The sequence below is a fragment of the Anas acuta genome, chromosome Z (genome assembly GCF_963932015.1).
Source record: "Anas acuta chromosome Z, bAnaAcu1.1, whole genome shotgun sequence".
In the NCBI taxonomy this organism is placed as follows: Eukaryota; Metazoa; Chordata; class Aves; order Anseriformes; family Anatidae; genus Anas; species Anas acuta.
The window spans coordinates 15,405,379-15,430,307 of record NC_089017.1 but is presented as its reverse complement, the minus strand read 5'-3'; the positions used below and the strand labels follow the sequence as shown (position 1 = coordinate 15,430,307).

General features: G+C 36.6%; 1 protein-coding gene across 7 annotated transcripts in view; it reads left to right on the top strand.

The window, feature by feature from the left end:
* The window catches only part of PDE4D (phosphodiesterase 4D), a 525,614-nt gene that overhangs the window by 481,008 nt on the left and 19,677 nt on the right, over window positions 1-24,929 (top strand). The window contains exon 1 of one of the 7 annotated variants that reach the window (XM_068666386.1): window positions 1,623-2,288. The exons of 5 other annotated variants lie outside the window; for them this stretch is intronic. In XM_068666386.1, coding sequence (XP_068522487.1) covers window positions 2,223-2,288 — 66 coding nt within the window. In that variant the 5' untranslated portion in view covers window positions 1,623-2,222. Of the gene's footprint in view, window positions 1-1,622; window positions 2,289-19,583; window positions 20,507-24,929 lie in introns of those variants that run through there. One more of the 7 variants, XM_068666387.1, reaches the window with a different exon arrangement.

The following is a 24,929-nucleotide window of genomic DNA, read 5'->3' as shown; positions in this document are numbered from 1 at the left end:
CCACCCACTGCATCTTGAAAGGGTGGTCTAAATGAACAGTGATTTTTACTAAGTGAAGATATGATTCATGTGTACTTGCTGACCCAGGGAAGCAGTCATTAGATTTCAGAGCTGGTTTCTACAAAGAAAGGGTAAACACCCAAGCTGGCCTTTTGGCTGTGCTCTTTAGAGGACTTTCTTACAAACTTCATCCTAGGGACACTGGAAAAGTGGTGTAACTCCAATAGAAAAGAATGGCAAAAAGAAGGCATAATAGGGGTTAGTGAAGAACTAAAGAAATAGCAAGATATTGGTGTTTCAACAATAGAGCAAGAAAGAATTTGAAGAACAGAAGCAACTGAAAAGTAGGCTGCCAAATAGGTATTGTGGACTTGAGCATATCTGAGCATGTTTTAATGAAAAATGGGCACAAGAGACTAGAAAGTAGACTTTTTTCATGCATTCAGTCTTCAGAGCTGTATTTTCTGTGCTTGAAATTTGCCGAACTTTATTGGGGCTGTCATAAATAATGATAAATACAAGGAATATTTGAATATATTTATATATTTTAAAACTTTTTTTTTTTTTTGAGAAGAAAGGTTTGATTTGCCGTATGCTTCTGTACATGGTCTGAAGGATGATACTGGCTCTAAGCTTGATTACCCCTAGGCTTGCAGATGTTCTTCACTATGTCAGCAGTATTACCATTCTTTGGCTATTTAAATGCTTAGTTACTGTTGAGAAACTTTATTTGCCACAAACATACCATCAGTGACTTAGTTTCCTACCATAGAGTGGGTGTGAATCCTGATGCATTAGAACTGATAGGTGGGTGGTATGAGAGTTACTATACCTTTGGTTTTGGCTATGTTTTCCCTATGCACAAATTGACCTTCCCTCCCAGTACACACGAAGCAACGAAAATGTTTTCAGTACCCATAGAATCTCATAGATATTCAGTATCTCATAGGATCTCTCATTTAAGCTGGAAAAGACCATCAAGATCACCAAGTCCAACGATCAACCTAACACTACCTAGTCCACTGCTAAACTACGTCCCTAAGTGCCACTTCTCAAATACCTCCAGGGATGGCAACTCCACCAATTCCCTGGGCACTCCATTCCAATGTCTACCCATTCTGTCTGTGAAGAAATTCTTCCTGGTATCTGATCTAACCTTCACTTGCACAACTTGAGGCTGTGTCCTCATGTCCAATCACTTGTCACCTGAGAGAAGAGACTGACACCCACCTCGCTACAATCTCCTTTCAGGGAGCTGTAGAGAGCAATTAAGTCTCTCCTCAGCCTCCTCTTCTCCAAACTATACAGCCTCAGTTCCCTCCCCTATTGTAGCTAAGAGGAATGAAAATAAGTTACAAAATATTAAATTGACATTTGAAAGTTAATAAGGATCAGATTTTTACTGTGCTCTTGTTATGTGAATTAAAATGCTTGCGTCTCTGACGCTCAGTAGCAGCATCTGAGAACCAGCAGAAGGACAGGTGTTTTGAGATCTTGCAAAATGCCTTATTTATTTTGCTTTCAAAACACGTAGCTCCCTATGATTCTCCCTTTTCAGCCTTAGCTGAGCTGTGTTCAATGTTTGCCACCGAAAGGGCTTTTCCGGCCAAACCTGTGCTCAGTATTTGCAGGCTGTTTAATGTTTCTTGAGGCGGCCCTGGAGCACAGCTCTGCAGCGAGCATGCTCGGATTCCTCAGCATCTCTGTCCCCTGCTGCATTTTGATCGCCTCAGCAGCTGCTGCGAGCACACACTGCGCTGATGCAGGCACCATAATAGGAAGCACCTAGGCCTGTCATAAACAAACAGTGCTGGGGAAAAAAAAAAAAAAGAAAAAAAAAAGTGCAAGCCCTGACGTATGGCGTGGCCATAGCAACAAGCAGAGATGAGGCTGCCATTTTGGAGTACAGGCAGGGTGGTGTGGCTCAACAGAAAGTATCTGGCTGGATTTACAAAGCTGTTCTGTATGTGCACATCAGACAGAGGTTTTATGAAACACACTACTTGCAAGAAGACAGCTTGCAAACAAACAAACAAAAACAGAAATAAGTATATAAGGGTGTCTTTAAGTTAAATTATTTTTCACTTGCAATGAAAATTTTAGCTGGAAAAATCTCTAAGCATATTTACTCCTGAGAAATGGTGATGAGTTATTTGACAAATCATAGAATATCTCTGTGGATGCAAAAACTTTAAAGCCCAGAGCTGATATTTCTCAGTAAAATGACTGTATATTTCTTATACTATGAAGCATGGGCAAAGTTTTGTATGTCTGAATACTGGACCAAGGTAAGATTGCATTTGCTAATTTGGGAATTAGTTGTGTTGGTTGGGGTTTTTTTTTTTTTGTTTATTTGTTTTTTTCCTATTTTACTAGCATCAGTAAAACATGTGCATTTCCTAGTTGGGTGGGAGTGGATTTGCTGCAGTTCTTTTTGGTTGCTGCTGAAATGGTTTCAGAAGCTTTATCATAGGTGAGCTCCTCACCGTGCAGATAATGCAGTTGGTTGATACGTAGTCAGTGCTTGGGATTTCTAGGACAGCTTTTAGTATATCCCTTCATACGGAGCTTTTTTTTTTTTTTTTTTTTTTTTAATGGAATGACTAGATTTTAACTGCAAGAAGATAAAAATGCACTGGAAAACTTCTGCTGAAACAAGTCTTAGTAGCACTTGCGAGCTAAAACTTGATGCTTTTCTTTCGTCGTCAGAGACATACATCTGTCTGTTTCACAGTTTCAGGTACATGAAAGATCAATTGGTTATAGGAATGATATAAAAATAAAACTGCTGTTGAGATAAAGTAGAAGTGCAGATAGAAGAAAGCAATTATACTGAGATTGTGAGAATATTTTTTTCCTTTCCAGGTAGCTATTATTCCTGTGCTCATGCCTTTTTTAGATATTTCAGATTTGGTATAAATAGAGGCATGCTGATGTACATAGAGGGTTTTTTGTTTGTTTTTCTGCTTTCTTTCTTTCTTTCTTTCTTTCTTTCTTTCTTTCTTTCTTTCTTTCTTTCTTTCTTTCTTTCTTTCTTTCTTCCAATTAATACATGAACTTGAACAATTTCATGGTCATAGGAAACTGAAGTTGACTGACAGACTTAAGTAGGGGATGAGAGGACAAGTTTGGGTCTTAAATCTTACTTCCACTCTGTAATTTAATTAGTAGGCATCTGAGGCAACTGCACCTTAATTGCTGCTTGAAGGAGGAGTTGGGGGGGTTGGGGAGGGGAGGGATGTTTCTGTTTTCTTTTTTGGTTTCTTTCCCAGTGCCTTGGCTGTTGTGAAATAACACACTCTGCACAAACCTACACAGTTTGTGTTTTCACCCGCTTCCTGCCCTGCAATGCTCTCTTGCCTTTGGGGACACATGTAACATTGTTGAGAAGCGAGCGGTGCTCCAAGCCTGCCCGTTATCTGCTGTGTGCTTGTGTCACGGGGGTAGTTGGTGGCACTGATGAGATCTGTTGTAACCCATCCCTTTCCATTGCCAGAGGACTTCAAGCCTGTCTGCAAACTCAGACAAATAGTTCAGCTTTGCTTCTCATACTTTTGTTCTTGGAAGATTTTCTAATCAAGACTGGAAGTTTATATATTTTTACTATTATTTTAAAGTGAGATGATGAATACAACAGTAAGCTGACCAGCACACAAAGCAAGTGTTTGTTTCTAGTCAGAAGAAGTATGTGGTGTGCATACGGTGGACTGTAAAACATTGGGAATTCACATTACCTAATGTATGCTGGGGAAAAAAAATACAGAATCATATTTGTTTTTTAAAGCTAGGAACATACTTTTTACAAATGCATCAGTAACTTAAGCAGTTATTAATAGAACAGGCATATCAACCTCATGAAGTGAATATGAACATTAACTTTACTATCCATTAAAGTTATCAAATGCTACATTATAACTATTTTTTTTTAAGGAATTTGCATCAGACAAGAAATCAGCTCCCTAGTTAACTATATGGTTATATGCAGATGAACTATGCTTATTTTTTTTTCTCTGTTTTGGAGCCTGAGCAAAAGCACTGGGGGCTGGAAGATGGCACCAGAGCATTGCCTTCCATGTCCCATGGCATTTGAGTTTATTCAGATTCAGCTAGAACTTGATCTAGTGCCTGCTGGAGCTGATGAGCATCTTTAAATTGACTCTACCAGGCTTTCAGGTTGAGCTCATAGCCAGTTTTATTTAGCTTCATTACATATTTATCAAAAAGCTGATAGAATCAACTGTTGAGCTGTGGAAAACTGGAGGAACAATGTCTTTTTTTTTTTTTTTTTTCAGAAGAGGATTCTTTTTTACTGCTTCTGTATGTTTTAATGCTTCTGCATGATTTAGAGAAATGCACTGGTGCTTGTGTGAGTCCCCACGTACATGCATAGACAAGGTATCCCCAGTGTTTCATGCGCTGCTTAGGGCTTTCCAGCTGCTCTGAACATTGTATGTGAATATAAATGGTCAAAAAGCAGCCAGATTTTCCCAGCTTTTTTTTTTTTTTTTTTAATAAGAATTCAAGACAAATATGAAGAAGATGCTAAATCTGTGCAAAGCTTATTGGTTTTGTTTGGTATTAAGATGTTTTTCAAATTGTGGATGACTTTTATAGAGATTTGAAAATAACAGTTTAAGCAGGTTGAAATATGAAAGATGCCTTGTTTCTCGATATCTAGTAATAATGAAAGGTTAATAGTTAATCTTTTCTTGAATAGTGTCTATTTAGTACCTATTTGACAGTTTAGTCAGAGAATATACCCCAATACCCTGTGTACTTTCTTTCGTTAGTGAAGCACTATCAGTTTCCAGTATGTGATGCTTTTTCATTATTTTCGGTCTGCATTTGGCTTCTAACCTTGCGTGAATGGAAGGATTCAATACAATTCAGTGTTCAGAAAAGGTCAGTGATGGTGGATTAACATTGATTAAGCAGGTCTTATGTTTCAAATTAAATTAATTTCCTTAGATGCTTTGCTATGCTGTAGAAGCTCATAAGTGGCCTAAATTATCAAAGCAAAGCAAATTAATTAATTAATAATATAAATGTTACATTTATTAATTATAAAATATTCACTTATTTAAAAAAAAACATGAATAAAAACAGTGTTTACAGAGGTTGATTATGGCAAGGGTTTGTAGTACATGCTGAGTATTGCTAAATATAAGCTGCATTTGAGCATTTTGAAAGGAAATATTGATTTAGCTTTACAATTGTTTCCTTGTAAATACTAATTTATTGGCACTGTGTTGAACTAGGAACACTCTACAGTAACATTAATGGAAGTTGAGTACATTGACATAGGGGGTAAACTGATACCTATTTTCTTCTATTTTATCTGTATCTGATCTCTATATTCCATCCTGCTTTATTATTCTTTGAAAAGTTAGATTAAAAATACTGTCTGCATTCGAACAATCAGTTGTGAATAATGCAAAGATGCTGTTAAAAAAATTGGAGGATTCACTCAAGGGTACATTTCACCTGAGACCCAGTTCTGCAAAGGTGCAAATATCTATTCCCTTACATATTATGTGACTTCAAGAGATAATCTTGGTGCTTTTGGTTGGAAATGGGTCTAACACAAAGGTGAAATTCCCTCAGGTGAGAGGGCTTGTGCAAAATCCTTTAAACAGGAACAATGCTTTGATTAGACTGTATTAGGCCAGTAGGTGTAGTCTTTGTTCTTCAATGGCTCTGTGCAGCTACCTTAAACAGCAATTAGTGCAAAAGTGGCTACACTTGTAGTCCGTGGGCTCAGAGATGATGAGATGAAAACCAGCACCTGTCTGGAAGGTACATCAGCTATGGAACATGGGAGTGAACCTGAGCTACTATCCCCAGCCTCTCAATACCGAGTGAGTTAGGAAGGAACAGATGTTTGCAGGATAAATTGACACTTAAGTCTACATTCATTGAAGAACCAGGTGTCCCACTGCATCTTCTGACCCCCAGCCATTTTTCCTGATGCTTTTGGTGAGCATGATTTCCAAGAGCACTTTCTCCTGAGTAAGTACAATCTTTTGTCTAATCCTGGCTATATTACAAGTGATGAGCTGTACAGAAACTCCAGTAGTTGAAGGTGAAAGATGGTAACCGTTGTTGCATGGCTGAGATGCAGCTGAGGCAGCCTGGGCACTCTTCCACTTTGATCCAGTGCATGCTTTAAATAGGGTTGCCAAAACCAAACAAACCCGTCCATGTTTTCAAGAAGTGTTCCCTGTCAGATGTGGATGTGTCACTGTTGACAGAGCTCTTCCTTCCCAGCACTCGGCTAATGCCTCCCCAGCGTGTCCTGATCTGAACCCTATAAATCTCAGGGCAAATATGCAAACATCCACAGCTAGCAAGCGGTGCATCAGATGACAGATTAGTGTGGTTGCTCCATGCAGTTGTAACAGAGAGGAACATCACTGAGCTCTGCAAGCACAACATGAGAAGTTGGTGCCCCAAAACTTGGATCCTATATGGAAGATATGAGACAATTTATGGGCATCAATGTACAAGGGAATAAGGAAACAATTCCATGAATATATCATGAGCTTCCTCATACAAGTACTGAGTTTTTTTTGTAAGAGGGCTTGGAAACACACAGGTAGTAAGTATGCAATTTGGAAAATTATAAAGCTGCCTCTGGCCTGGTTTTATTATCTTGTCTTCATCTCTCTTTCATGTATACCAGTAAACCCAACCTCGCAGTACACCTGACTGGGGAACTGGAAACCACTTGTGTTTTGTGTTTGCTTAATTTGACCTAGGGTCACTTGGGTACAGTTTTAACTTTAAAAAACAAAACAAACAAACAAAACCACTACGTTTTTGTGTGTTTCACTGTATGAATGAGTCAAGAGTGTAAGGGTTAAGACTGGTTATTTGTCCTGTTCTGGACTGATAGATATTATTATTTTTGTGAATCTGTGTGGTGGTTTACAATCTGCATCTACTCATAGCATGTAGTCTAAATACCTAATCAAACAAAAGATGCAATGGACAAGGTGGAACAAATTTTTGTTGGTTAATGCCCCTCACTGATCTTTTTCCTTCAAAGAACAATGACACCATCAAATGCACTTTAGTTAACAGTATATAAGCCACACTTTAATGAGAGCTGGAGCCTGAACCAACAAAACTGCATGAAACAACTTGCAGCTTGCTTTCAAAATGTTGATATCTGCTGGGAGCTTGCTAAGGCGTGTATATATCAGAGCCATGATGAGCTTGTTTCCGCCTTAGTCTTAATTTGTGGTCCACAATTCTCTGCTTTTCTCTGGAATATTACTGGTTTTTGGTTTTGTTTTTTATAATGTGGCTTGTACCTTCTGTCAGTTTTTATTATTATTATTATTATTATTATTATTATTATTATTATTAAACTGAATAATAGTATTTATAAGGATAGAAAACAATTTTGGTTCATGTTTGGTTTTCATTTATATTAAAAATAGAAAGAAAAACATTTGATTTATTTTTTGCCTTTTCACAAGAATAGCATATATGTTAAGTAGGACTGTAGCTTTAAAAAATATTTAAAAACTTGTTTGTTTTAGTATGAAATGGCTACTATTCAACAAGATTTCTGATGAACTGTTAGAACATGTGCTTGGCCAGGTCTACAGTAGGAACACCTCATTAAAGTAAGAATGTCACATTACAGCGGAAGGGAGATGAACACAGCCATACCACTGAAGCTGGTTTTTGTACTTACATAGCAAGCCAGTTTTATGTATGTAATAGGCACTCACTCTTTGTTTTGGTATAGCTGTATCAGTTTTAGGATGCATATGACATCACAGCTCAGTGAGTTAGGAATCACTGTTCCTTGCACATTTGAATTCGTGTCTGCAAGAGTTCATAATGTGGCTACAAGCTTCTTTTGTAGCTATGCTACAGCAGGTATCTATGGGATAAGTACACATGCATGTGCACACAAAATATATATGTATAATATATGTGAGTTACTCAGGTGTTGTGCATTTAATGTTCCTTTTATTACAGACCTTTTTATTAGTCTGAATTGACACTTGTGACAGGAAAACAAAACAAAAAAACAAGGGAAGACAAAACGGGAAATTGCAGAAGTTTCTGAGGTTTGCATAAGATCTTTGAAGTGCTCAAGGAGTAAGTGCAGTGTTCTTATTTGTTACTGGTCGCAAGCTGGAATCTTCTACTTCTTCACCTATTATGTTTGTCAGATGTGGCTGACTGTTTATTAGGCATGTGTTAACTAGAGGTGAGGTAGGAAGAGGAGATAAACTTGGTCTGATGTGTTTAAAGCCAAATCCTGTCAGTTCACTATGAAGAGATCTGTTAGAATTCTCTAAAATATATATTCTAGGAAAAGGGAAATATTGTTTTCTTTTAACAATATTTAAATGACAAAATACTGGTTTGCCAAGTGCTTTGATGTTAGAAGAAACTACTTTATTATTCCTCCAGTTTGAATGCCTTTATGGATTCATCACAAGTTGTCCTGGGAAAAGATTAAACTTTACTATAAGGAATGTGTTCCTATCCCATAACACAAATATCCTTATGAGGCATTATACAGATGCAGCTTATAAATCTAAATTACAAATAAGCAGTTAAAAAAAAAAAAAAAAAAGGCTACTGCCATTACTGTTGTTTGGATAACATATTACAAGTTCTAGGAATTCCTGTGCTGCAGGGCAGGAACAGTTAGTTGGAGCTATGAACAAGAATATCTCCATGGCACAATTTCTTGTTAACAGCAGTGCTCCTCCAGCAAAGGTATCACATAATTTTAGAGACATTATTGAAGCCTTATGGCTTCACAGTACCTCTGCTATGTTTACTCTTCATGTCTTCAGTGTCTTTGGACTCCAAGTCTCTGCCCAGCTGCAGTGAAGTAAGCATTTAAAGGAAGTGCATATACTAGATCACAGCGGTCTCTTGAGTCCAATTATTTTTTCTTCTTTGCTTCTTGTGAAGCTTCTTTGTAAAGTGCCTATAGCCTAGTATGTGCCCTGGGGCTCTGCTTACAAAACCTGCCATTTCTATCTACTCGTTGCCATGAAAATGTGTGCTTGTCTGGGGCTGCACTTTGGGAATGGGGCAATGGGTATCAATATGCTTGGAAAATGTCCTCATTCAAAGCATGACAAAGAAATGGCAACTCAATGAAATGCAAAACATGGTATAAGCCAAATCCTGCAGCTGTATCTGAGGCTGATATTTCCGCCTTGTTTTGTCCCTGTGTTTTGCATGGTGCAGGTGGAGAGACAGGATTCTTCTCTGGTTGCAGATAAAAAGAATTGAAGCTTATAGCAGTGCTCTATCAGTACAGTACAGCTGTAGCTTTAGATATACATGTGTGTATGTATATATATATATATATTAAAAGTATGGTGGTCTGGTTATAGTCACTGCAAAGACATGAATGGATATATAATGGATATATATATTAAAAAAAAAATATATATATATATATATATATAAAAAGAATTGAGGTGAGAGACCTGAAGTGTAGTATAATAGTGTAACCTGCCCAAGGGCAGTCTCTAACAGAGAAAGGACAGAAAGATGTGACTAAAATTGACCTGCTGTTCTGTCCATGGATGCAGTTTTAATGAAGTCTTCTTACCTTTTCATTTTGTCCCACGTCTGGTTTATTTTGTACTTGCTTTTATTTTCATTTTGGGAATTGTTATTTATTGTAACATTATTGGGAAATGTTACATATGGTTTACATAATCCAAGTGTTAAGGGAAGGGAAGTATTTTTTTTTCCTTTTTATTTATGATAGATTTTTGGATCTGTTCTTGCAAGAAAAGACTCCTCCTAAAAGGAGTATACACCCATTCCAAATTTTTAAACTTCACTTGAGTATTATTCATGATTTCCTTTCCTGCATGGTTAGAAGGCCAGAGAATGGGTCTTCTATGGAGCATGAAACTATTTGATGCTGAGATATGGTTGTGGTAAAGCCTGAGCTGGTCATAGAAAAGGACTTTTGGGGAGAGTCCTTAAGTCATCTGTCTTGATCCTTTGACTGCAGCTGGCCAGGAATTTTTCAGTCAAGCAGGGAGGACAAATGGGAAGAGAAGAGACAATCTTAAAGAGCCTGTAGATGGACTTTTATTTTTTTCTTTCCCAGCTGGGGAATTTGCATTACTGGTTTACAGCAGGCTTTTGTTCCCAATGGTAGTTAAGCAGAAATATTGGCCAAAAGACTAGGTGCCGTCTTTTGGGGGGGGGAGAGGGGGGAAGACCATAAATACAGCTTTTGTCTTCCTGAAATCTTTCAAGAGAGATTTTAATTACACCCTCAATAGGAGGGTTCTCAAAGGAGAACTCTGTTATAATAGCACGGTAAGCATGTTAATGCCATTTAATGTCAACAGGAGTTGTTGTGATTGATACAAAAAATAGCTTTAAGAGAAGGTAAATGGCAAAATTTACATTTGCAATTCTTGTATGGGAATTCAGAGGGTTTCAGCATCAGTGTTGACTGAAGATGCAGAACTGTTTCCGTAAACAATTGTGCATTTTAAAGGCTCAGAGAGAGTTTTAATTTATCTGCTTTCCAAAGATGTGATGCATACCTTTTAAACTTTCTTTTTCATTTTTAAGGTTGTTTGTTACTGCTTTAACATTACCTAGCAATTCCTTTACATCCATAGCTACAATCAGAAGTACATGTTTTAACTAGTAATAATATGAGTTGGTGTTTGTTTTGCTTTTAGTGATAATTAATTTCTATTGTACTTTTCCAACCAAACTGTAGGTTCTATCAAATACAGGAATTAAGTGAAGCAAACAGACTGCTGTCAGGGTATGTTAAAGGAATGAATTATTATAAAAGAGTCTGGGCTGGGTCCTGCGGTATTTTGTAGCTTTCTCTGGTGCTGTTTTTTGAAAGGTTTGTTTAAGATTGTTCACTGCAAAGCTGGTTGTCATGGAGGAGTAACAGAAAGAGAAGCACACACACCATTAAAATGCCTAGCATAAATAAGATGTATATCAGGTAAAGATTTAAAACAAAAAAATTCGTAGTCTGCTCAAAGGTCCCTGAGCTCATGTCCAGTGCAAGCTGAGCATACATTTGATTTGTGTGTGTGTCATTTATAACTAGAGAGAGATCCTTTGAGCAAAACAAGCTGGTGTCTGTTGAGAAATATGCAGATATGATGCATTAACTGCATTTCAACTAACATTGCAGTAATTTAAGAAAAAAATAAAATTGCTTAAAATGTAGGATATTTGTTTGAGGCATATCCAGACCTAAAGTATAACTAACTGCCCTGTTGGTTCTCAGCTTTGGCTGTTATGATGCAGAAATATATAATATTTATAACAATAGCTGTGGATACATGAAAACAAAAAGATTTTGTGTGTTTGTGATGTGATACATATATCCAAGTAAAGGTAAAGGATTTTATTTTGATATTGTGTTTTAGGGAAAAACTTCAAAAGCTGTCTATATCCACATCAGATGGTGTTCACAGTAATAATTTAATGGATGAAAATACTGGATTGTGGTTACATGTTCAATTCAGTTGGTTACAGAGCAGGATAGAGAGATAACATCCTGAGCTATTCATCACTGCTTCTGCCAGGAGGTATCGCCCCCTCAACTCTGCTGTTATAACTGCAAGTGTAATCACATCCCGATCCACTTTTTCTCTGATCTAAATTAGCTTTTAAGAGTAGCTTTTGTGTAACTTGAATCATCTTGACAGCATTGTATTTGAGGGGGAAAGTAAATATATAACAAAATATTGTAAACTGGAAAATACGTGTAGAAATTAAATTCAATATACAGAAGGGTTTTTTTAGCTCGGTTATGGTCTTACTGTTCCCTTTCATTGTTTAGAACAATTCCTGGAAGAACGCTGTAGGTGAATATCACGTCCTAAAGATTGATATAAGTCCTCAAAGCATGGGCTGAAATAGGGTGTAATTTATGTTGCTTGTGGAATTGCTCTGGAGTGTCTATTGAAAATACTGCAATTGTAGAGCATACATCTTAAGACCCTGGTTTAATGTGGTTGAAAATTCGTGGACAAAAATGTGAGATTTCTTCTCTAGTAAAGTGCAATGCGTTCCTGTATATACATTGCATCTATTATCACTAGAGGGCAGCAAACACAAACACTGAATTATGTATTCTACCAGAAAGTTGATTAGTCGGTTGATTTTTTTTTTTTTTTTTTTTTTTTTTTTTTAATGAATAAAAGAGCCAAACACTTTATTAAGCTCAACTGCTGGAAGTTGAGCTTAATAAAGTACTACGTACTTCCCCTGAAATAATTCAGGCAAACTTTGTCATTTTAGTCTGTTCAGCAACAAAAAATGCTCATATTTGATGCATGAGAATTATATACAATTTCCCAACTAAAGTGATCTGTAAACTGGTATGGCTTGGGCTATTCCAATGTGTTTAATGAATGTAACAAGCAGGAGGCTGCCAAGAAAGCCTTTTTAAAGCAGCATAATTATGCTGCAATTCTGATCCTTAAAGCTGATGATTCTTAGAGGAGTTATGCCTTTTTCCAGTTACAGCCGCCAGTTGTTAGACACCAGTGGAGTTTATCTCTTGATCCCAGTGTAAAAAACAATTTTGGCTCCACCTTTGCTGCTTTCTTGGTGTGTGACAGCTAATTGCTGCAGCTGGAACAACTCATTATATTCCAAATTTCTTTCTTTTTCATTATTAATTTTAAGTTCCAAATTTTCTCTCCTTCCAGTAAGGGAGTCATAGGTAGAACCCAGAGAAGATGGGTGAAGCTGATTGATTTGGTGTTGTTTCTTTGTCCATATCTGTCCTGCTTCTTCCAGACCGTTATGGTTTTTGGCTTAGTTGAGTTCATCCATACACCCTTACTTTCTCTCCATTCTTTGCTGCTGTGCTCTCCCAGAAAAAGGTGGCCTTTACGTTTTGTGGAGAGCCTTTCTGTTAGGGCTCATGCCAACCTAAATGCCAGATGAAGTTGGCTAATCCTACATAAACAGTCTTGTGTTTGTGACCAGCAGGAGTCAGATTTGACACGTGTGACTGTTGCTGTTCTTTGGTGTATAGAGGTCAGTCTAAAAATGCTTTTTTAATTATTATTATTATTGTTTTTATTTAATATTTTTCAGGCAGGATTCTCATTTGGCTCATGAAATATGTTCAGGCTGTCAATTCCTGTTTTACAAGCATACAACCTTTAAAGCTAAAATCTAGGATGCATTTAGCTGTCTTCCTCTTTGGTTTATTTTTTTATCATGCAGTGCACTGCATCCACTATACTCATACTCAGGGCTGATGCTTAGACATCTCTTTGGAGTCTTCTAGTGCAGCTTTATTAACAGTCCAGCGCATTGTGGTTGAATTAAAAAGCACTGTTCTCCCACCTTCAAAGCTAAGCACATTTCTGTGGGAGCTCCCATATTACTACTTACTGACCCGCAGGAGGAAAGACTAAGACTGTAAATCTCCAGTGTGGCAGCTCAGAAGTACTGCACCTGAATCAACAAAGTGGCCCTTGAGCCTTTTTCCTATCCTTTTCCTCAAGACAGAAATATAGCCGTCTTACTTACTTGTTTGACTGTATCTTCAGGAGTTTTTGTTTACTACCAAAAGAAAGAAAAGGACATGGTTGCTTTATTTCAGAGGATCAGGATTTTCGCCAGGATTTTCTAAAGATACAATTCTCTTTCTTGTCCTTGTCAGTAATACGTTTGTGTTTATCGGAAGCCCTCTACTGGATCTCAGGGGAAACTGAGCTTTTCCTTGAAAGTTTATATTCCCTAGGATCTTTTGTTCTGGTCTGCATGCTGTGAAGTGGTCTGCAGGCATCTCTAGGTCATTGTTACAAACCATAAGCATTAATATTACAGACGAATAAAAGGATGAAATCCCCACTAATATAGGTGAAATCCATGTGTCTTTGCACAAACATGGGGTAACATAACAACAACAAAAGGCAATGTAATAATGAAGTTCACATTATTGTGGAAGGAATATAAAATTTTGGTTAATAGTCTTTAGTCTTTTTTTTTTTTTTCTAACTACATCAATGGTACAGGGCTTTGCAGGGACCAAGAAATAGTTTAAGTAGTACAAGTACTGACAACTGTAGAACTTTGCACAGAAGTGCTTGTTACAGTTTCTACATTTTTGAAGTTTCTTTTAAGGGGAGCAGTTTTGTAGGAGATATGCAATTATCTTCATGATACAAGTTACTTATAAGGTAGACTTTCTAAAACAGTAATCTGAAATAGATTAATTTTCTGGGGTCATTAGCCTTTCATTAACAATCAACCCTTGAATGAATGTGATCTACCTATTACTTATTACACTGTGTATTTAGTATGAAAGCTGATTAAAAACAAATGCTCCAAAAAGATCATTCTTATATTATTTTTGCATCCACTTTACTGTTATACTAGGTCACAGTGTGCTTTTTACTCAGAAAGTAAGATATACTTCTATGTGTTAAATGGCTTAGAAAAGTGTTACTCTTCTGTTAAAGGTGGAGAAGGAAGTCACATGAAATGGCCATGTCACATCCACCCTGATTTTCTTTTAAGGTTTTATAAACTCGTAGACCCAGATGGATTACTAGATCAGCTGTCTCTCTCAGATGACTGACTTGCACATAAAGGTGAAAGTAACAAAATCACTGACTTGTTTTGAATTGAAATATCATTTGTTTGGGGTTAAAATGTAGCTTCCAAAATGATAACGTTCTTGATTTGAAGACAGCAGGTAGCAGAGAATCGATGACTTCACTGCTGTTGTGCTCTAATTTACTAATTCTCATTACTAATACATTTGTCTTGTAAGTATTTTGAATTGGTTTCAGTTCATCTGCTGTCTATTGGTTCTTGTTGATTCCTCAGAGCTAGTTAACTGGCACCCTGTATTTTCTTCCTTGTGCCTCTACACAGTAACTGCTGTGGGTTGTTTTTTTTTTTTGCTTGTTCTTGGTGGTTTTGTTGTTGTTGTTTGTTTGTTTGTTTTAATGTTAAACAGACTGTTTTTCTTTTACTACAGAACACTTATTATTCAAGGGATAGAAAAATTATAACTCTTCTCCTACTTACTGTACCTGTAAGCCTTTAGAAAAACAGAGATGCCAGAGCTGCGTGTCCTTCTCTATCACTGGGGCTGCCAGAGTGGTGTGTTAGGAGTGCCTCTCTACTTTTATTTATTACTATAGAAGATACAGGTGTGGAGTGTGGGGAAGGCCACTGTAGCACTATGAGATGTCCTGTTATGTTTCTTTTCTCCAGTGATTATATGAGCTCTTCAGAGTTGCTGCTTTCTTCAATGAAGTCCAGCATTTTGTACTCAAGGAGCTGTGTTCCTAGCTGTCGTGGGTATATTTGCAGTTAAACTGTGAATTCTAGTTTACATGAACGGTGTCAACATATTGAATGAGTAATAGTTCTTTTTGTGACCTCCATATTCTCGTAATTTATTATTATTTCCAATTTTTGTTAACTGGAAGTCTTCAAAGTGTGGAAGTTCTCATAGCAATGATTTAATTCTAGATCATGAATGAAAAATGGCTGTAGCATATGAACTGTAGCATAGTTACAAGACCTAGTAACATAGGTCTTGCAGAAATTTATTTAAAACTGCCCTATTACATGAGGACATCACGTAATCACCATCAACATGTTGATGATTCTAAGAAATCCATCAACAGTAAGTTCCTAAGCAATTTAATATATCCTTTCTTGACATTAGAATTGCTATTGCAGAATATTGTATGGTACTAAATCAAATACTGTACAACAATTCAAGAATATTACGTGTTCAAAGGCTTAGAACCATATTGACTGGCATTCATTGTTTTCCTTTTTCATAGTTCTTTATAAAGCAAATGCCTAAATGTGTGCATTCCAGCTTTTCCTTTGTTTTATCCTGGACTTATATTTCATGAATTGGCCTGACGTTACCCAGCCATCCTGCTTAAAAATTTTAATTGGCACAAAATTAACATTTCTGCAGTCTTTCATAATTTCCTAAAGCTGAACATCCCAGCTCCTGGGATCTCTGCCACCTCTTTTATGACTTTTGTGGAGAAAGTTATCCAGGCTTGTTGATTAAATAATAGCTAACATTTCCTGTGGGCATTAAAGGATTTGATCCTATTTCTGCCTATCAAGGTCATTGTCCCAATTCTTTCTAAATATACAACAGTACTCATTAAAATCCTCTTTGTTTTCTGAATTATTACTCAGTTACTTTCTTTCCAAGTTACACTTTTATCATTTCCATATTCTTTGCTTGATTAGATCCACTGTAGAAAAATGTTATTATTGCCTCCTTTCGCCATGTTTTGTCTTCATGGATGTATGTGTTTATGAAAACAAGAATATCCCATTCATGTTGCTGGATTTCCACATATTTCTCATTTCTTTTTATTTGTGTTGAATTTCACTCATTATTTAGTTGTGTGTGGCAGCTATTTACTGTACACTCATCTGTCCAACATAACTTCCTTTAAAATTCATTATTCAGTCATTCCAACATGGGAATCAAGGGTGAAAATCAGCCAAAACATGTGCTGATTACTGCAAATCAGCACAGGTGTGAATTTCCCATCTGTAAATTTCTAAGGTAGTCAATCATACTCTACATGTAGCTAAAATCAGAGGGTGGCCTTGCTGAGTCAGTAAAGTCATACCACTAAATTATATTGTAGCTATTGGTACTTGGAGATGATTGATGCTGGTGGGTCTCAGAAGAATCACACAAACGTGTAACAAACTGTTAATCCCAGTCATCATTTCCTACTAAAAGTGTAGTTGTCAAGCAGCTAAAATGAGTAGTTGTAGCATACAGGTACATTGTAAGAATCATGAAAAATTGTTTTTCTCCATGCCAAGAATTTTGCAGATTCAATGGAGTATACAAGCAGTCTTTCTACAGACTTGTAAACATCTTCAGAAAAGACAGAAGTAACAGAGAAGTCTCACAAACTACCTAATGTTAGTAAAAGACATCAAAATTATCTAGATAATAGCTCTATAACACCTTTCATTGATAAATTTAATAACCTACATGTATAATTCACTATGGATGGGTCTTTGTCTAGTATCTTGTTGGAAAGTAAAATAATCAAGGAAGATTTTTTTGTACATACTAAACAAGTAGTGCTATTTACACAAAAGATGTTTTAAATAGTTCTGTGCTTTTGAGAGCAGTAGTTAATAAAGTTTAACAAGGAACCAACCTTTAATGTGACAAAGTAAGAGAAATGACTTTTAACCTTGTTTTTCCAAAGTCCATTTTTACTACCAATTGCAACCAAACTTTCACACCTACACACTTCACTTCTTCAGTAGTCAGAAGTACAACTATTATTTTACCCTATTCTAAGTCTTCTAATTTAAATTGCCTTTTGAAGGGAGGCAGCATGGCATAAGGATCAAGGATTGTCCCAGGAGTGGCCTGGCAGAGTTGTCACATCCTTATCTCCCTCTCTCTCCATTTACCTTCTTGTACACGTTCATGTCAGCACTGGGCATCCTCTTGCAGGTTTTCCTCAAAGATATGAATAAAATCTCCATCTATAAGAAGGGTTGTAAGGAGGACCTGGGGAATTACAGACCTGTCAGCGTGACCTCGGTGTCAGGAAAGGTGGTGGAACATTCATCTTGAATGCTATCACACAGAATGTGTGGGACAACTGGGGGTTCAGGCCCAGTCAGCATGGATCCATGAAAGACAAGTCCTGCCTGACCACCTTCATCTCCTTCTATGAACAGGTGACCCACCTGGTAGATTAGGGAAAGGCTGTTGATGTAGTCTAACTAGACTTCAGCAAGGTAACTAGCGACAGGACTTGAAGGAATGGCCTCAAGTTGTATATGGGAGGTTTAGGTTGGAAGTTAGGAGACATTTCTTCTCAGAGAGAGTAGTCAGGCATTGGAATGGGTGGCCCAGGGAGTTGGTGGAGTCACTGTCCCTGGTGGTGTTTAAGGAACGGTTGGACATGATGGTTAGTGATGTAGTTTAGTGGGTCATGCTGGTGTTAGGGGGATGGTTGGACCAGATGATCATGGAGGTCTTTCCCAACCTTGCTGATTCTATGAAAAGGAGTCAGAAAAAGAGTAGCTAATGGAGCCTCTAAATCTTTGCATTTTAGGAGGTAAAACTTAATTCCCTCTGTGCAAGCTCCGTGCTTGCCTGGTTGAAGCTCTTCTAACTCCAGAGCATACAAAGGATCCTCCTCCAAGGCTGGGAGGAGAGGGCAGATAAGGAGGAGGAGGAGGAGGAAGAGGGGGAGGGTAAGAGCTTGACAGGGACCCTGCTGTGCCCATGAGGATGACAACCTTCCTGCCATAGTCCCTGCTCGCTTACAAATTTTGGAGGATCTCTGGGCCTTTTTAGCTGGTTGTGCAGAGGAGTCTTTTGCAGTCCTCAGTGTTGTGAATTTTGAGATAAGGTGGAAAGTAATGTTGCAGAATATTTTGCTAGAGAAATCAACAAAAGTGTTTCTAATCCTCAGTGTTAGTATTGGGTAGGTAGCAGCAGTGTTCTCTCATGGATGACCAGAAAACAATGTAAAGCAGATGTTTTTTATTTTAAAAATTTTAATTTAAAAATTTTAAATTTAATAAATTTTGTTTTAATTTTTATCTATTTTAATGTCTTGCCAATCTCAAATAATCCAGGTCTGTTTTCAAAACTTACTTTGTATTCATCTTCCTGTATAGACCTTGGACAGGTATAACTTCTTTTTACTGAAAATGTATCAGTAATGTGTTTATTCACGTGTGTGTGTGTGTGTGTATATATATATATATATTATTTTAATGAAAACAGTGTGGTTTCCGTAGGAAAACATGTAAGTGCTGGATGGTCTATTGACTGTAGCCAGTTGTCACATTGAGATATACTTCTCTGCTGCTAGGAAGAAATCTCTTAATCTCATATTTTGCCCTATTGATTTTTGCAGGCTCGATTTTTTCTCAAGCACTTAGTGTTTTTGACATTGCTATATAGCGTCACCCAGAGAGCTAGAAACCACTTCAATCAGAAGGTTTCTTATGACTGTTGGTCAGCAGCTCCCAGTGAATCAGCAATATGGGCTTAGGCTGGATGCTACACCAACTTGTCCTTAGACATTTCCTCATTGTCATGTTGGGAAACTCCCTTCTTTTGATACAGCACAGACTCAGAAATTTGCCGCAGTAATGCATATGTCTTGCACAATGTTATGTAAGATAATGCATTCTTCCATTTAAATTTTGTTTTCTGAATGGCAGATGGCAGGATATTTTATTTAATGTTCTGAGTCAGTTCACTGACATGCTCCACTTTCAATTAATCCCCTCCCCCCGCTTTTTTTGTGATGTATAGTTGTAATTGATTATACATGTATTAACCTGCTAAAGCAGAAAGAGTAAAAGTTAAATAAATACAGTGAAAATTTGGTTTGAGGACTCTAATATTCTGATTTCTGCATGGAAACTTCGTATTTCTGGGGTATTGTAAAACACGTGAACTGCTTCCTCTTAATAACTGCTTTTTTCCTATTAAAATTGGGAAAAAAATAAAAACAAACAAACAAAAAAAAGGTAGAAAATGGCAGCTTATTGGCAAGCAGATCATTTTTTAATCTAGATTGCATAAAAGCCCAAACCATTTTCAGTATTATAGTATACCAAAGATTGCTCAAGAGTATTGGTAGCTTTATTTGTTGCTTTTAATTCATTTAAAAAACTCATATATTTCCCTTTCATATGAAAAATTAAACAGAGTAGGAAAGCCAAATGAGTATACAAAATACTAATTTTAACCGCTTGGATGGCATGTCCATTGAAGAGAGCTGGCAAATGCTGCTGAAGCTACAAGAACTCAGACTAATTATTTTTGAATGGAGTGTGAGTGCTGCAGGCGGGGATGCCATTATTAAATGACATTGTTGTTAAAAAAAAAAAAAAAGATATACCCCATGCCCAGGAGAGTCCCCAGTGACGCCCAATCAGAAATTTTCCTATCTCATGTCACCAGCCCCTTGCATTTATATCTTTTAGGGTGACATACTATTGGCTGCTAGTTAGGCTCTATGGGAGGGATTAGTGGCACTCTTTGTGGCTTCCCCTTCAGATCCTTATTTGGTAGCTGTTGATAGAACAAGTCTTTCCAGCAGCTGAGCATCTTGACATACATTATTCATTAAGTCCTGGTGTTCAGGAAATATGCATATCCCTAGCTCTTCAGATATTTCTTCAACTCATACAATATGTCTCTTCAGTTCTGCCTCTGAGTGCTCGGAGTTTTATAAATGGCATTTATACAATCGGAAGAACACACGGTTGGATTTCATTTCAGAGTGCCTCCTGTGCACACAGTTGCTGAGAACCTGAAGATCAGCAAAAAGAATTAAGAGAGAAGAGAAGGCTTCTTTCTTGTTGAAAGTCTTTTGCTGTAACAGATAGCAAAGAACTGAATATCTTAGATTTGGTAGTATAGAAAAAAAATAAATCAAAAATGCCTGAGGCAAACTATTTACTCTCAGTTTCTTGGGGCTACATAAAGGTAGGATTTCGTTTTACCTTTTGAGAACCTTGATTTGTGGTGCATGATTGCATGATTGCTGGATAGTATGAGTATTTGCGGGTAAAAGGACTATGAGTAATATGTATATAAAGTCAAAAATCTGAAAAGCAAGGCTTTACTCAGCAGGGAGAATGAACTGCACAGTATATAGTCTGTCTTATAAATTGTGGTGGGACTTTTAAAATAATTGCTATAATGGATAATTATACCAAGTGTAGAACCATATAAATTCAGAAGAGTTTTGTGTTCCTTTATGAAAGATTGCTACAGAACTGTATTTCTGGATGTTAAAACATTTCACACACACAAAAAAAAAAAATCAAAACTGAGATAACATACAATAGGAGACAGCATGATTAAAGAGGCTGAGGATAATGGATGGATGCATGACTCATCCTGGCTTTAACAGCTGAAGAAATGTGAAATTATCAACAGTATGTTCCAGCAGCATTTTCTGGTAGCCTGTGTGTATGTGACAGCTTATTGATTAAAACACTGGGACTCTGAAAATTATCTTCTTCTAAGATTGATCTATATTATTATGTAGAGAAGCTTTAAACTAGCTTGAAACTGCAGTAATGCTAGAAAATAGAATTAAATAAGCTTTATCTCTTTTATGGGAAAGTTTCCCACCAATTAATTAAATCAATATGCCATTCAACAAAATTCACTTAATACAGAACCATATGTGAGCTTTGTTTTACCTCTACTTTTGTGCTTGTGCTTAAAAATAATAATGTTTTCTTATGATTTTATTTATGAAGCATGTTAAAAGGAAGAAAAATGAAACAATCTTATTCTTGACAAGCAGTAACTGTTCCACATCATAGCATTAAAGAAAATAAATCTCATTTCTACTGACCTAAGTAATGCAAGTATTTAATTAAATCACTAAATGTAATATAAGCATTATATTCACACTTGACTGAATCTGTTATGCTCACTTGTATTTATGTCCACTTTTATCACATATTTGTTTTAAAAGTAGAAATTTAAAATCCTCATTAGGTCATTGTGTCTGATCAGGTCGTTGTGACCATTTTCTGCTATTGGAGAATTATTACAATATATTTTCTGGGATTTTGTTCAGTCATCTGTGAAGAGACTGAAGTCCATTATGCTATCTAGGTGGATTGTTTTCTTGTTTACTAAAAATATAAGATTAAATTATTTTCCATGTAGCTGAAAGAGAGGTATTTATTGTACATTGCTTGGAAGTATATTCTGGATTTCCAGGCAGCTGCTGTATTTTTTTTACTTGCTCAATCACAAAAATTCTATCATTGATCTTCAAAAAACATTTCACTGTTACTACGTAGCCTTTAAAATGGATACAGATTTTTGCTATTTGAAGTTCAGCAAAGAGCGTGATAGCTGTAGTTGATTACACATGGTAAAATATGTCCTTTGTATAGGCAGTGTCCTATACTATGTATATTGTATAGGCAATGATTTTAGTTAAGAAGCTAAATAGTACTTGAATGTGATTTTAGCATAGTGCTCTCTAAGTTCACAGAATACATGTTTTAGGAAAAATATGAAGATCTATCTGCTCTTTCTGACAGTCAAAATTGAATAAAAGGAAAATTGAAATGTCTTAGTCTCAAAGATTATGACATGTATTTACATTTCTCACTACACATATATTCATAATTTCTGTATGCTTCAGGCTGTGCTATATTATCTTCTGTTAGATTATATTGGGGAGAATGATGGTCAGATGGATGTCAGAGATTGTCTCTGGCTATCTTTGAGAATGTTTCCTTGAAACAATGAATACTACTGTTGCAACACCAGGCTTGGAGACAGGAGCCTGACTCTAGTTTATGAATTAAAAACCGGTTTGTGATCTTGATATAAATTAAATGCATGGTCTTCCAACCAACACTCTTATTTTTTGAGAATGTTTTTTACTTATTAAGAGTCCTGTTAAAGAGAGTTTTCTACTGATAAACATTAAAAACAGAAGCCTTATGTTAACCTCTAAGACTGGCCTATTTTCAGTTCTTTATCTCGTTTTTTGTAGAATACGCCACTTTTCAAACCCTATAAAATAATATAGTTTATTCTATTTTAAGTTATGAAAGTATTTTAAAAATAGCAATTATACATACTACAGAAACAAGATACACTGCAATGTGTGATATTCCAAATATTGAATGCATGTTTCCTGTATGTATTGTATCCATGTAAGCATTCAGAAGTGTTATCTAGAAAAGAAGCAGCCAAAAAATTTGAATCTGAGATCTGTTGCCATGTTGATTTGGGAACCAGTGCAAAGAAAGACTCCAGTGCTTTCAAGCATTCTAGTTCAAGCCTCTGCAGGGTTTGGAGCTCAATTAACACTCACATTGAAGGATTGCCAGGTAGGGGCCTTTTGGTCCATGGAGTGCCTTCTTGGCTTAGCTTTACCTTCTGTGCTGTTGCTAAAGTTACCTCTTTACAGTCCTTGGGATGCAGCAGATTGCCTGTTCATGAGAAGAAAGCCTGGGTGGAAGAAGTCCTCCTGGGGCATCTATGCTGAGGGTGGTTCCGCATCCTTCTGCAGACTGCACATTTACTTCAGCTTGGAGTTATTGATTCATGGACTTCAAGCAATAATGGAATCAGTAGACCCCATATATATTGAGTGCAGTCCAAACTTTTCATAGCCATGAACTGACTCTGTAGTTAGATCGTCTCCTTATCTTGGGAATTGACCATGAATCTTCTTCTTGCTATAGACGCCAAGTCTCCCCAGAATTACGTTAGTGTTCTGGTCACAATTTGGGAATATAGTTACTGCAAAAGGCTGTCCAAATTTTTTTACATACCTTTGTTGACATCTGAAAAAAATATATATATTTTTTTCTTCCACTAAAAAATATTTAAATATGCCCTAGGTTGATAGCAGTGTTATACAGAGACAAGGACACATTGCTATGAGCCCAGAAGGACCTAAACTACCTAGTTCAATCCCCACTGTGTAATTTGTTCTTTGGAGATGAACAATATTTAGGAAACTGTTCTTGTCTCAGCACTTTTATTCTCACTCTATCAGACTTTTCAGATTTTTTTTTGTTGAACTCTGCTGCTGTGACATCAGTATTCTGTAGTGAAGAACTGTGTAATTGACTTAATGGATGTTTTATAGCCTGTCCATTTCCACAGGGAATTTCCTATACTATAGTTGAGGGCAGTGATAATCCAAATGTGTCATTTTTTCAATCTAACAGTGCCTGGCCTGCAAAATGAGAAAACCCTTATGTAGAAGAATACAATATATGCATAGCTCATCCAAAAACCTGTGATTCCTGCCTGTGCAAAGCTGACAATATTATAATTAAAGTGTATGTAACAACATATTCGATTCATTGTGATTGATTTTGTTCAACTACAAAACTATGTGACATTCAGATTTTTAAAATCCCTACCCAAAATAGTATCTTTAACATTTACTATTTCAAGGATTTTTCATGTTTTGACTTGTTTTGAATAAAGTACTAAACATTATTTCCAAGATGAGAAATGAAGAGAGAATATGAGCAGTCTAGCCAAGTTTCAGGCACGTAAAAGAGATGTTTTCTGGTTGTTATAAAAATTTCCCTGATTTGCAATAAGAGCGTGTGGGAGCAACATGAGAGTTAGGCAGAATTTCATTCTCAAATAATAATGCAATAATGCATAAATATGTGGAAAATTGTGCTCTATGAAGCAGCAAGTTTTTGAGAAATTTGTAAATTCTGAAAAAAGTAGAGGCTTTGGGATTTTTTTTTGATATTTTAGGAAAAAAAAAGTTTTGTTTTTTTTTTTTCCCCAAAGGGCAAGATATTAAACATCAAAAGATTAAGTAATGTACAGATATACTGCAAAAGGACATAATCAAGAAAACTATTTCAACAGCTTAATTGCTGTTCAATTAATGCTCCTTTATTTTTCTCATGCTGCATTGTCATTCTTCATCAGAAACAGCTGTCTGCATGTGGTCTACAACTTCATATGTTCCAGTGCAGATGACGGTCATAAGGCTTTGTCATGTGTAATTAGGAAATCAAAGCCATTTTCTAAACTCCACAGTCCAGATGTTCTCAAAATAGATGTCAATTAAAGCTGTGTTGGTGTTGCGTCAGCAACATGTGAAAGAACGTGAGGAAATCACACTTCTACAATGCTTTAAATCCCAAAGGTTTCTTTCATTGAATTCACTGTTAGCAGGAGGGCTTTCAGAAGTGTGGAGACTTGTTTTACTGTATGCTCATATTCAGCAGCAATGTAGTCTTCACCAGGTTTTATGCTGATGGCGTAGCTTATGTGCTCTGTTGTCTTTTGGGGTGATGTGAGGTAGGCAAGACTTTGCATCAGAACAGTCAGGAATATATGATTGGAAGAGACTGCTGTGTCTCTTCCAATCCAGTCCTCTGTC